This window comes from Phyllopteryx taeniolatus, chromosome 11 (assembly GCF_024500385.1).
Source record: "Phyllopteryx taeniolatus isolate TA_2022b chromosome 11, UOR_Ptae_1.2, whole genome shotgun sequence".
In the NCBI taxonomy this organism is placed as follows: Eukaryota; Metazoa; Chordata; class Actinopteri; order Syngnathiformes; family Syngnathidae; genus Phyllopteryx; species Phyllopteryx taeniolatus.
In genome coordinates this window covers 10,681,726-10,695,616 of record NC_084512.1, presented here as the reverse complement: position 1 = coordinate 10,695,616, position 13,891 = coordinate 10,681,726, and the positions used below count along the sequence as shown (strand labels likewise).

The 13,891-nt window shown below is 41.2% G+C and overlaps 1 protein-coding gene across 8 annotated transcripts in view; it reads left to right on the top strand.

The window, feature by feature from the left end:
• disc1 (DISC1 scaffold protein) overlaps nucleotides 1-13,891 on the top strand; it is a 62,188-nt gene that overhangs the window by 42,531 nt on the left and 5,766 nt on the right. For 5 of the 8 annotated variants that reach the window (XM_061789175.1, XM_061789174.1, XM_061789176.1 and 2 more), the window contains 4 exons: nucleotides 1,736-1,813; nucleotides 2,098-2,158; nucleotides 7,238-7,481; nucleotides 9,442-9,486. In XM_061789175.1, coding sequence (XP_061645159.1) covers nucleotides 1,736-1,813; nucleotides 2,098-2,158; nucleotides 7,238-7,481; nucleotides 9,442-9,486 — 428 coding nt within the window. Of the gene's footprint in view, nucleotides 1-1,735; nucleotides 1,814-2,097; nucleotides 2,159-2,228; nucleotides 5,835-7,237; nucleotides 7,482-9,441; nucleotides 9,487-13,891 lie in introns of those variants that run through there. The other 3 variants (XM_061789178.1, XM_061789177.1, XM_061789180.1) reach the window with 2 other exon arrangements.

Below are 13,891 nucleotides of genomic sequence, written 5' to 3'. Positions count from 1 at the left end.
GCAGTCTCAGTTATGGTGTCTATTTCCGCATTTAACACATACATAAGGCGCACCGTATTATTGGCCGCAGGCATGGCAAAACATACACTAGCTTAAAACATACGGTAGCATGCATGCAAGCTAAAACAATGTTTTTAAAAAGGCAGCGGGAGCAAAACTGAGTTCGGTTGTACTTTATTGAAGTATTTAGCAATGTACTCACGTTATTTTTTTGATCAATCCTCATCCACAAATCCATCAAAGTCCTCATCTTCTGTATTCGAAATGAACAGCTGGGCAAGTTCTCAATCAAACACGGCAGGTTTGAGTCAGTCTCGTTGCCGTGCGAAAGCTCGAACAAGCATCCACAATCCATTCACAAATTGTGGCGTAACTGGCCCGGCGCTGCCTCCTAGTCTTAGTAAAGCTGTTTTCGCCATCTCTCATCCATGGCTCCCACGCCACTCGCAACTTCACTTTGAACGCCCTGTTTACACGGATGTCCAGCGGTTCATCAAGCCTCCCGGAATGATGGCAAGCCCCGAGTTATTGCACTCAGTCGAATGGTGACTGTAGAGACGCTTCTCCCGGTTGTTCTTTGCTCATTAATCTATTGCTCGAGTTGGTCTTCCAACTCGAGCCGCCTCGCCTTGTTTCCGCGTTTTGTTTTTCTTTTTTTCCCGGGGAAACTCAGCTTTGTCTTCTTGACTTGGCGAAGCTCGTTTTCCTCCTTCCTCCATTTGCGAACCATGGATTCGTTGATCTTGAATTCTGTTGCTGGTGCTCGATTCCTCCGCGTAACTGATAGCTTGCAATTTAAACTGTGTTTCGTAAGCGTGTCTCTTCGTAGGTGCCATTTTCGGGGGTCCTTAGCCAAACCGATGTTGTTTTGCACAATGCACACCCCGGCGCTATATACCTATGAACTAAACTTGCCAATGCTCGTGGGCTGGATTGGACACCCTGACGGGCCGGTTCTGGGCTGCGGACCATACGTTTGACACCACTGGCATACACTGTAACGTGTAATGTGTACATATTTTTTTCAATTTTTGCGGTTAATGCTGTAAACATACTTCCTGTGTTTGTGTACTGTATTAAAAATAACACTACACATCTAACGGTTTACATTAATTGTATTTAATTACCCAGTATTGTATTGTTTTAAAATCTGTCCCAAAACATTAAAAAGCAATTTCTCAGTCTTCGTTAGCGGTTTGTGAAATTTTGTGCTTGCATGCTACATTCCCTCACATCATGTGCATCTCCTGGGGATAAGCCCCCCATCCATAAAACCTGATTCAGTGAGAGATTGTCTCATCCCATTAACAATCATTAAAAGTCAATAACAGAAATGTAGTCAAATGCCGAACTCAACCCTCATGTCAATAAAGTTCTGATAAATTAAAAGTTCAATATAAACGTGAATGTGTTTCAAGTACAAAGGGTAGTCCATGAAACAAACTATATATTTATGGCAACTGGGCTCACACTAGATTAGAATCATTCTTATATCTTCATATCAAGCCTTTTATTGGACATGAACAAAATATATAAATCAGGAGTGTTTTCCAATAAACCCTTCACAGAGAGAGAGCAATTTGATATAAGTGCATCCCATTGTGTTTAAAGATGTGCTGCTGCAGGGGGCATATTTTCATGTTTCATACATGAGCTCATTAACAGCACTCGGATTGCCTTTGCGTTCATCCTATCTCCTAACTAACGCTCAGCCAACCTGCGTCTGCATCCTCAGGCACAACTCCAAGCTGGCAGGGGGCTACAGGAAGCAAGATGCGCTTGCCGTCCAGCTTAAAGCCCTGCAGAAAGACTGGTGCGATTATAAGGACATATAATATACCTGAAAACATCTTCTCTTGCCTTCTAGCCGTCTCAAGATTGAGTGCATATTTTGTGTGCTCATCTTGAAACAAAAACAACTAATCTTCTTTTGTACTCTCAAACAATAGCCTCAGCAACTGTGATGATCTACAATATACTTCAGGACAGTTTCTTGTAATTATATTAGAGTTGTGATTGGTTGCTAGATACCCTGACACCTGTGTAGCAACTTAAATAAATTGAGTGCTATTTTCTTCCTGTGTTCTCTCCATGTAGAAAACCAGCTGAAAGACAATGCCGTCAAGTATAGTGAGCTATTGGAGGACAGGTTGCGCAGGTAAGTTGTTTGCCAATTTTGTTGTTGTTATGTTAGCACATACAGTACATGGTAGCCCTCTTTTCAACAGGAGTTGGGAAAAATGAAGACAAACAGAACAACCTTCCCCAAGGACTCACCTCCATTGTCCTAATCAGCTCATCCACCACTTCATGCTGTCACACCTTTTCTCAGGCGATTTTTTTCCCAGAGCCTTTCTCACTTATCTCTGTCTCGCAAATGAGTTATTTGACAGCTTCTACGCCCCCTTCTACAGATTTCCTTTACCTTAATTACAATATGTACCTCAGAAAAGATCAGTTTAGAACTTTTCTCTCCTGTCCAGAACCAGTTTTGGGCAAAATGAACATCCATCCAGTCTCAGTACCGCTTATCCTGTTTAGGGTCACAGGGCGCTGGAGCCTATCCCAGCTGACTTCAGACAAAAGGCTGACTACATCCTGAACTGGTTGCCAGTCAATCACAGGGGACATATAGACACGGACAACCATTCGCACTCATATTCACACCGTCGCTGAGTGGGAACTGAACCCACGGTGCCCACACCAAAGTCAGGCGAATGCACCACTACACCATTAGTGACTGCAAAATGAACATTAAATCCATCCATCCATTTTGTGAGCCGCTTATCCTCACGGTTCGCGGGAGTGCTGGAGCCTATCCCAGCTATCAACGGGCAGGAGGCCGGGTACACCCTGAACTGGTTGCCAGCCAATCGCAGGTCACATATAAACAAACAACCATTCACACTCACATTGACACCTACGGACAATTTAGTCTTCAATTAACCTACCATGCATGTTTTTTTGGGATGTGGGAGGAAACCGGAGTACCCGGAGAAAACCCACACAGGCACGGGGAGAACATGCGGTCCTCAGAACTGTGAGGCAGACGCTCTAACCAGTCGTCCACCGTGCCAACATTAAATCCATCTTCCATTTTTTATAGCGGTTATCCTCATCGGGTCACGGGTGCGCTGATGCATGAGCTGACTTTGGGTGAGAGGCAGGGTACACCCTGGATTGGTCGCCAGTCACTTGCAGGGCACATATAGACAACCAACCATTCACAGTCACATTCATAACTATGGACATTCAGTGAAGCCAACATGCATGCTTTTGAAATGTGGGAGGAAGCCGGGGTACCAGGAAAAAAAAATAAAAAATACAAAGCATGGGGAGAACATGGAAACAGGTGTATCATGCTTCCTAAATCAATACTCTGTATGATATTTAACCTGCTTTCATGTCCATCTACTATACTAGCATCCTAGCAAGGACAGTTCAGCCGTATCGCTGATGTTGCTTTGTGCAGCCACGGTGTCCTTGCAAACATAAGATACAAATGCACAATTTCATTTAAATTAAATAATATCTTTCAGAAAGTTAATGATGATGGATGGATGAAATTGCATTTCAAATTCACTGCCACGTCTAACTTATATTAGGCTTAAAGTCAATTCCCAGTGATGTATATTTCAATAACATTGAATGGATTACAAAATATTGCTAAAATAGGATTTCCTTAGCCGCATAAGGGAGGTGGCAAGATAAAATATGTTGCTAAGCACGAGCTAGGAATTAGGATTATATTGTGTCTGTTAGTATGATCTTATTAAATTTAATATACATTTTCATTATTCATTCCCCAGACAATGGCTTACATCTTTTAAAGGCAGCAAGCCTGTCACTTTCTTACACTTTTCTCTTGCTCAAGAATGTGCTCCAGGCAAGGCCCAGTCGATTCTTTGTCCTCCCGTGTGAAACAGTAGCACATATTTTGCTGGACCAAACGTGCAGTGCCTTACCCTACATACATAAAGTATACATATGCATCCATCATCCATTGTAAATGTTACCAGTCTGCTTTAATGTATATCACTGGTGATGGAGTGCTGCAGTGACGGGAGGTGAGATGGAGGGACTTTTGGGGGGAGGGAGAAATATATAAGCGCCGGTGAGATGTCTGGTCTCCGTGGTGACAAATGCTTTTGGAAAAAAAGCAATTATCTCTTCCTCGCTAAAGACTAAAACCGGATGTCAAAGCTTCACCGATCTTGTAAATGTGTCACCAGGGCAAGAACATTGTGTTCAGAGGACCAAGTCAGTCATTAGATTTGGGTGCCATTTATCTTTTTTTGTGGTATACCTGTAATGCAAATGATATACAAAATACAAAGGCTATTAAAACAGTAATAAAATAAAACATGCCTTTTGTGTCCAAGCTAAGAGCGTTCTGGGAGCATCCAAGCAGCATCTGTCAAGTGTGAATTGTGTTGAACAGAGCAACCCTGGTTGCTCGGCTGGCTGCTTTAAAAACCTCCCCAGAAATCAAGCCACCCACCTCACAAAGTGTTCAGTGCGCCATGCATCATCCATCACACTCCTTTCAATCGTCACCGCCTTGGTTCTCACCATGTTATTACCACCTCTGCTCAGCGGGTGCTATGTGAGATGTTGACACAAGAAAGTCTCCCATTCCTTACTAATTAACAAATTTGAATGCACTTTATGTATTTTGTAAAAGGAAGGGTGTGTGTATGAACTGTATACAGTGGAACCTAGGTTTACAACGATCCGGTTTATGAACAACAAGAAAAATGACCTCCTGTTAGACACTGTTCGTGGTTTACGAACAGTCTTGGCATGGCTGCGGAAGGCTCAGAATGTTGTGCTTTTTCTCGCCCCACATACTGTAAACCTCATTGGCTCCGTGCTTCACAGATTATTTATTTTTAACCACACCACGCTCAAAATATGGTAAATATAATGGTAGGTCTGTGTCTGGAACGGATTAATTGCACTTCCATTTGTTTTAATGGGAAACATTACCTGGATTGATGTATCCTAGTTTATTTACAGTCCTGATGTGCTGGGAAGAATTCCTTCCAAGCATTGGCTCTCGCAAAAACTCCACAACATTAATCCTCTGATCTTTTTGCATTAGCGATAAGATGGAAGATAGTTTCTTTTTTCGTGGCCTGAGACTTAAAGATGTAAGTCACCATTTGGCTAATCCCTGTAGTGCGGTCTAGGAGTCCTGATGCAAGCTGGGCCAGAACACAGCTCCTCCTTTCCATAGTTCAAGTCACAATCGTTCCTCTGTAGCTGGGTGAGTGTGGTGACTATATAGCTAAATGTCTTAAAACCAGCAGTCACAGTGAAAGGACATTTTTTGATCGATGTGGCCAACTTTGACATTTTGAGAATTTCGGAATAATTCCCCACATTGAATTATTTGTGTGTGCATACCTCTTCAACAGAGGTAAAATAACAACAATGGCATGGCTCAATGGGTGCAGCCCACTTTAACACAATTGTGAAGAAGCAGTGCTGAGTGCTGAAATGCTGAGTGCAGGACTATTGGGATGAGCGGTTTTCCTATCACCAGTGCGCCAAAATGAAGGTTACACAAGGGCTGATGGGCAGGACACTGGCAGGGCACAGAGCTGGCAAATTTTTCAAGCAGGAGATGAGCTGGAAAAAAAGAGAGGAATTCCATTTTCAGGAGCTTCATTACTGCCAAAGAGCACAAAATAGGGGGAGACATTTCAGTGTCTGCATACATTTTGCTTTAGAGTTTGTCTCTGTATTATAATGATGATGGAGTTATTTCCAAAATGTTACTGTTATGAAAATACAAACTAGCATTAAAGTTTGTTCGTTTAGAGAAGACATCTTTTTGTCTTTTTTTATTATCATTTTGACTTTGACTGTTTGTGACAGGGCTGAAAATAGAAAGGGGTTCATTGAAATGGAGGACATTTCCACTGGCATGATGTTTTGAAGCATCACAAAGTTACATTTCTCTCCACATCTTGTCACCTTTCATTTGTTTCTTGCACATGATGGAATCCTAGAAAGGTTGTTTTTCAGTGTGACATTCTTCTATTCTGTTTCAAGTGAGATTAAAAACTATAGAGAAACAAGGACAATACATTTGGTTGGCAAAATGTCACCTGCCGCCACACATCTTTGGAAATGATGCATTACATAAAGGTCAGGAAAAGACAAAGAGCCAAAAAAAGAAAAAGCTCATAAAAAGGTCAGAGATCTGAGGTGAATCATTTATGGATTATTTTCATTGATAGAAATGCAGCTTTAAAAGTTTAATGCAAATCTCCGAGTGATGGATCACCCTAATCAACACTAAGATGGTGCTGTAGACAAAACTCATACATAGAAATAAAGTTAGGAAAGATGATGTCTTTTAAAGTACCCAGCTCAACGTGACTTTAATGAGGACAAGTGGAATAGAAAATGGCTGGATGCATGTTTATTAAAGTGACTAGATTAGATTTCTTGCTGTAATAGGCTTTGCTTCCACACAGGAAAGCACAGCAGTTGATCAATTACTATGTTGCTCATTTCTGAATTACTTTTATGTGCTTGATGTCACAGCACACCAGGACCGTGTACAGTGGTGCCTTGAGTTACGAGTACCTGACTTATGAGTTTTTCAAGATAGTAGCCGATTTTTTTGCTTTGACTTGCAAGTAAATATTTGAGATAATGAATGTTGTACGGTGGCTGTGAGTTCAACTCAACTAACTTTATAACAAGTAGCAGTTTGACAATTCTAAATTGTGTGCAGCGCCACACTGAGGATTTTTGACCGGCTTCATGTTTATTCGTATATCAGTGGGCGTACGGAAAATGGATGGATGGATGGATGATGTATTGTACTGCCCCCAGGTGGCCAAGGGGAAAGTTGATTTGAGATACAAGTGTTTTGGGTTATGAGCGGGGTCACGGAGCAAAATAAACTCTTACCTGTATCTCAAGGCACCGTTCTGTGTCTGCTTTTCACCAAATAACAGAGGACAAACTTCCCCCCCAAAAATCAACGCAAAAGTGAATTTGCGAATGTGCATGGGCTCAGTGTATTTTTTTAGTCTGAGAAAATACAATTTACTTTGCAATGATAAGAATAATAATACTGCTGTTTCTTATATGAGCAAGAAGCACCTGTGGCTTGTTTTTTTTGTCATCATACTTGCATGAAAACGCTGAAAGAAAACATAATTTTGTCTCAGGTCTGCATATATTGTCATATTTTCCCATTTTCATATGACATTAGCTGTAGCTGCTCAGGCTTGGAGCGGATTTGGGAGGCCGACCTGGAGGCGTGTCACTTGTTCTTACGAGGCTTGCAGCTACGGATATCCATCTGCAGTGGAGCGGACGTGGACGACCATCTCACCACAACTGGCTATGCTTCAACTCAAATGTGCCCCAAAGAGGAAGAAGACTGCGCCATGTTGACTGCTTTAGGCGGCCGCTGGTGTCCCGAGGCCAATTTACAGAACTCTGAGTTCACCAAGGTAACACAGCCTCTACATTTCTTAACAACAAAATGTATTATTAACTACTGTATACAGTATGTAATGCCTGTGTTTACATGCGGTGCCACGCATGTAAAATGAGATTTACATCTCAAAACATGGCCCTTTGTGACGTTTCAGCTTTTGCAGGTTCCTTACACCCATGCCTGCCTCTAAAAGATCAAATGAGGTTTCACTTTCACCATTTGTTTGGCAAACATTCGCTAATTTTGTAGGGCAACAGTAAGATGAGCACACAGTGTCATCAGTGTGTTTGCGCCGTGGAAGAAAAAAGACATTTGAGAGGCAACCATATGGACACATTGCCCTTCATTCTACACATTCTACCATTTGTTCATGACCACGTGCGTTGTTAGTGAGATGCATGAGGCATGTGCATGCGTGTGCACGGGTGCTATTTGACCAGTGATTTGAAGCCGCTGCTCCAGGGCAGAGCCCGAATCATTCACTCCTCTCCTCACACTTGCCTCCACCCACGAAGTCTGACAGTCTCGTCTGAGATAAGAACAAAGTCAACATAGCCAGCAGGCATCAAAATAAGAAGAAGAAAAAAGGGAGCACTTGCCAGACATGTTTTTGCGAAGCTATATTTGTTATATTGGCTCCCAGAAATGTAATATTTGCCGTTTTTCAGCAGCAGCTCACATTCTGAATTTCACATTGCTTATCTCAACATGAGTTGCTCAGACTGTAACAAGTTTGTCAGTTTTGCCACTGAGAACTTGGGATAGGCATAATCAGTTAATTCCTTAATTGGTCGTTGAAAATAGTACTTTAAAAATGTCATTGGAATTGACAATTGAATCGTTAATTGTGCCTATAGTTGATATAGGAAATCTAGTCCACCTTCACAGTTTTGTCATGTTTTTCTCTCCCATTAGGTTGTAGCTTATAACGGTCCTGCTTTGCACGAACCTACATCTACATTTTGCACCGGTGTCCTCTTTACCTGCTCTGTCTGATTGCATTATGTGAACCGCACAAATCTACTTTCTGCTTTCCTTTTGTTTCTCTCTGCTTTTGTTTCCCTGCTAAAGTCTAGCCTGTCCTAACATTTCTCCAAGAAGTCAAAGGTGAGAGAGCCAACCAAGCTGTGCACGGTTCACTCCTCAATCTTCTATGATGGAAACATCCAAGTTATAAACAGGATTTATTTTGTATAGTTGCACAATCTAAAGCAAAATACATAATCATTTATTTCATGTATGTTTAATTCTGTTCCTACTGTTTGACTTGATTGACAACACATGAATAACACAAACGACTAGAGCTGATACTTTATTACAGTCATTTTAGACCCAAGAAAATAATAACTGTCTCTGTAATTTTGATTCAGTTGACATGTTTTCAAAGCTGCAGACAACTAGTATCATAGGTTGAGTCCCACAAAAACAGTATGTGACAAATTGATTACGTCGCTGGGGGATAAGATATAATGAATGAGATCAGCTGGTGGGGTGACAGCAAAATTACTGTTTTACTCTAAAAAGAAATGGAATGCCATAAATTGGTGTTACTATATTAAACCGCTACGCCCAAAAATGTGATGGCTGCCTGTATATGGGAAAGTTTCAGGAAAATGCAGGTGAACTTCACTCATGTTTATTGAAAAACATAACCTAAATAACTGCACAACTTTTTAATTAAAACTTATAATTGAACCTTTGCTTATACGTGTACATATAAGCATATAACCTGAAGCCACAAACAATATGTTGGCCTGCACTAGATAATTAACTCACTTTGAATACTAACAAAGGAATCTGCTGTCATTTAGTCTGTTGTTCTCTCGTCACATTTGCTGATGAATAATTCCAGCATCATTACAATGTTGCTGCTGCTCACATATAGGAGACAACCGATGTAAATTGCATTTTTAATAATTCATGAGCCGATTTACGTCTGTGTGGCTTCAACAAATGTTTCCCTTTTTTTGCAGAAATTGGAGGAGTTTTTGTTCTGCATGGAGGATAATAACCCACAGGTTAGTCATGTTAATACCGTCACTGTGTGCCTGAATGTTCTCACTGTAATTTAAGTGTCACTTTTATTCATGTTGGTGTGCTGGGATGCAGAACAATCCATTAGTTGACCTTGACTCAAACATGACCTCAGATGCATTTTCGACTGATCAATAGTGATCTGCATGTGAACGCTCTCTCTTTTGCAGATTTACAAACTTGTATTCAACATTTTTATCATGCCCCTATTTGAAATACTTAGATGGAGGCTGATGCTCATTTACAGCTGCTGTACAGGAATGTGAATTGTTGTGCAGATAATGCAGTTTATAGATGAAAAATTTGTTAGAATTAACTGGTCTTGGACAGTTACTAAGACTGGACCTAAACACTTGTGCTTATTTTTTATTTACACTCTCACTGGGCATTGATGTAATGATAAATGCATTGTTATGATTGATTGGCATTTCAAATATTTTGGTTATCTTCCATCTATCCATCCATTTTCCGAGCCGCTTCTCCTCACTAGGGTCGCGGGCATGCTGGAGCCTATCCCAGCTGTCATCGGGCAGGAGGCGGGGTACACCCTGAACTGGTTGCCAGCCAATCGCAGGGCACATACAAACAAACAACCATTCGCACTCACAGTCATGCCTACGGGCAATTTAGAGTCTCCAATTAATGCATGTTTTTGGGATGTGGGAGGAAACCGGAGTGCCCGGAGAAAACCCACGCAGGCACGGGGAGAACATGCAAACTCCACACAGGCGGGGACGGGGATTGAACTCCGCACCTCAGAACTGTGAGGCTGACGGTCTTAATTATCTAAATGAAAAAGGCAAATAAACAGCTTGTTTGGAATGATTTGCCTCTGGCAGCGAGATTTGAAACACAGTAGCTATTAGAAAACAAGTTCATATGAATGCATAAAGGCAAAACAAACTGTGAGTCCCATTAGTGAGTGAAAAAATTAGATGCCAACTTCATCCTGGTGGCGTTGACGACATTACTGTGGGTTTGTGGCAGAGCTGAATTCTCTGGCAAGAACACATTCTGACCTCTTTCTCCTTTCCGTAATGACTTTAAGTAAATGATTTCCACTTAGCTGCTGCTAAGCTGCTGGCCCGCTGGCCCAATGGAGATTGATTTGTGTGTGCGTGTGTGTGTTTCAGCACTACTCAATTTCCTTCTAATGTCTTCTAATTGTTCTTTTATCCTCTCAAGGTTCTTTTAGTACCCTCCTCATTCTGCATGGCAGCGGAAAACTAGTATGTAGTGACCATTTGCTCTGATGGGATTCTGGGTTTACACATCTAAGCGATGCACTTTTAATTATTAACAAATCATTACGGTATTGTTAGAGTACGATTGGATAGCAACCAGTCCGGGGTGTAGTCTGCCTCCTGCCCAAAGTCAGCTTGGATAGGTATCAACTCACCCCCGACCCTAATGAGAATAAGCCATATTGAAAATGGATAAGTGGTGGACGACTGGTTAGCACATCTGCCTCACAGTTCTGAGGACCCGGGTTCAAATCCGGCCTCAGCTGTGTGGAGTTTGCATGTTCTCCCCGTGCCTGCGTGGGTTTTCTCCGGGTACTCCGGTTTCCTCCCACATCCCAAAAACATGCATGGTGGGTGAATTGACAACTCTAAATTACCCGTAGGTGTGAATGTGAATGCGAGTGGTTGTTTGTCTATATGTGACCTGCGATTGGCTGGCAACCAGTTCAGGGTGTACCACACCCCTTGCCCAGAGTTAGCTGGGATAGGCTCCAGCACGCCCACGACTCCAATGAGGGTAAGCGGTTCAGAAAATGGATGGATGGATGAAAATTGCTAAATGAATAGTTTGATTATTTAACATGGTGTCCAGTGGCGGTTTCTGGTTATTATGTTTGGCAACCCGCTCAATGGATGCTATATTATAGTTATATACTGTATCACAGTATATTAGTTGATTCGTTGAAGTGTTAAAATGTTGATCCTTGAAAAATAATAAAATGATTAACTAAAATTATGTATTCCATATACATTAAATTAAGGACTGACAATAAACTGATACCATACCATACCATAAATAAGTATTTGTACTTTAGCTTGTGGGACAAGCATTTAAGCAAGCTTGTATTGGTGGTCTGAGATGTGGAACAGACAGAGGAGTTTATTATCATGTATTTAATGTACGTAGTTTTGACATTAAAATTCTTTTGTACAGTATTTTTAAGTCACCTAAATCACAAATGTAAAGCTGGTGCCATGTTTATGCATTTTATATTGTCTGACTGAACAGGACCCTGGGGAGCACAACAGTTACATGCTGCCTTCGAGTCTTGATTGCCGAGATAACGATGACAAGGCCTGCGTGCATCCGAGTATTGCATTTCTACATAATTTGATTACGCCTGCTTTGTTTACTGGGGGTCCCTGCACATTAGCGCAAAGGTTCATCAAACTGCCACTATGCCGTGCCGGTGCTGACAAGTCTCACCTATGCAGTTTGGCATGCACATGACACTGAAATCGATCCATCCATCCATTTTCCGTACCGCTTATCCTCACTTGGGTCACGGATCACATTTGTCAACAGCAAGAAGAGTGCAATGTGCTGATCCGGATGATGGCTGTTGAATGGTGGAATATCTTCTTTGGAAAAAGTCACAAACAAACCTATCAAGATTGTCACAGTGTGTGTACACTGAGCTTTCTCTCCTCGGGTCCTATTGACTTTTGGCAAGAGCGACTGGAGGCTGGAGAATGGAATCAATCTGCTACACAAACACGGCACTCTTATCTGCTAAAGAAGCTGCTAACCTTTACAGCCTGAAAACAAACAGCAAAGTGACGCTTTAGCTCGACTGGCTTTCCTTTTGTTGATGGAGGACATGAATCCTAGTTTCATATGTAGTGGGGAAGGACATACACTTAAACTGTCGCACACATGAGAATAATGTTATCTTGAAAGCATTATCTCCAATCATTACCTGAGCTATTTTTGTTTGGTTTATCTCAATTGCTTTGGAGATGGCTGGTACATCATGGTGTAGTGCCTCTGGCTTTTAGTTGTTCTTTGTTGTACATGTTTGTTGCATCATCTAAGAGGGAGTGCTTTTTGTGCACAATGCAGAGAATTGACTCTATTCTCATTGTTGTGACACCTTTGAGCTGCGGGGAGTTGATATTTTCTACCTGCAGCCATGACTCAGATGTGACTCTCTTGATAGGAACAGTGTGTGTGTGTGTGTGTTTTAAGTGTCTCTGGTTACTCTTATGTGTGAGTGTGTGTACGTGTTCTCCTTGCCCGAAAAAAAACTAGGACACAATGTCTTCAAAAGACGCTGCTCTAATTATGGCCGGCTCTGTTCCCTCAATGCTTAAGTGCCCTAGTGCACTGTGTTAGTTTACTGTCCAACAATTCTCCAGGGTTCTCATTCAAAATAAACATTCTGGATCAGATACATTTCAACAACATTCTCATGGAAATTTTGCAAGATGTCAGCCAAAAATAAGCACTATAATTCATTTATAACTGGAGGTTCATTCAGCAACAGAGCGTATGTAAGCCCAAACACAAACATTGAGGACACATGACTCAAAAAAGCTATTTAATATTTACATAAAAAAAGCCATGTTATATCTCCAAACCTTTCAAAGCTCTTAAGTGTTCACGTTAGAGCACATTATTTTATAGCGTTCATTGATACACAACTAAACCTTTTTCAAGAAACACTGGTCCATGGTGGTTCTCTACAAACTAAAGTATAGTACTTTTATTAAAAGATATTAAAGAACTCTTACTACCGCATTTAAACACATCCTAGCTATTCCTGTGTGTATGTGTGTGTATATATATATATACACACATGTGTTGGTGTTAAGATACATAGTTCTCCTCTACATTCTGTATTGTGCATATTGTAACTTATTAAATCCTCGATGATATGCATAACCATGGCTCATTACAGCCTCTTTGAAGAGTACAAGTATGCATCCCAAATTTGAACTGACACAATCTGAGAGGTATTAGCTGAGCAATATGTTAATTACTGTGGTTGGAGTTCGCAGTCGAGTTCCACTGCATCATATTGGGAGGTGTTGCTATTATTTTGCCTACCTCATTTAGCTACATAACAGAATCAAAATATTAGACTCAGCTCCCTGTATGATGAATTGCATGTATTCAATACTGTGAAGTACTTAATGTGGGCATTAATAAACATAATTAAATACTTTAATTATGAGTCTCAATCAAAACTGAGCATTTTTATCCTTGTAAAGGCAGAGGTTTTGATACAGCTCTTGTATTGCATCTCATTAGATTGTGCAAGTGGTCAAAATGTTGTGACTAGTCGGTGTATACACGATGTCTGGAGGGTTATCAGATACCAACACAGTGCACGTTGGTCTGATAATTCTCTGGGACCCATGG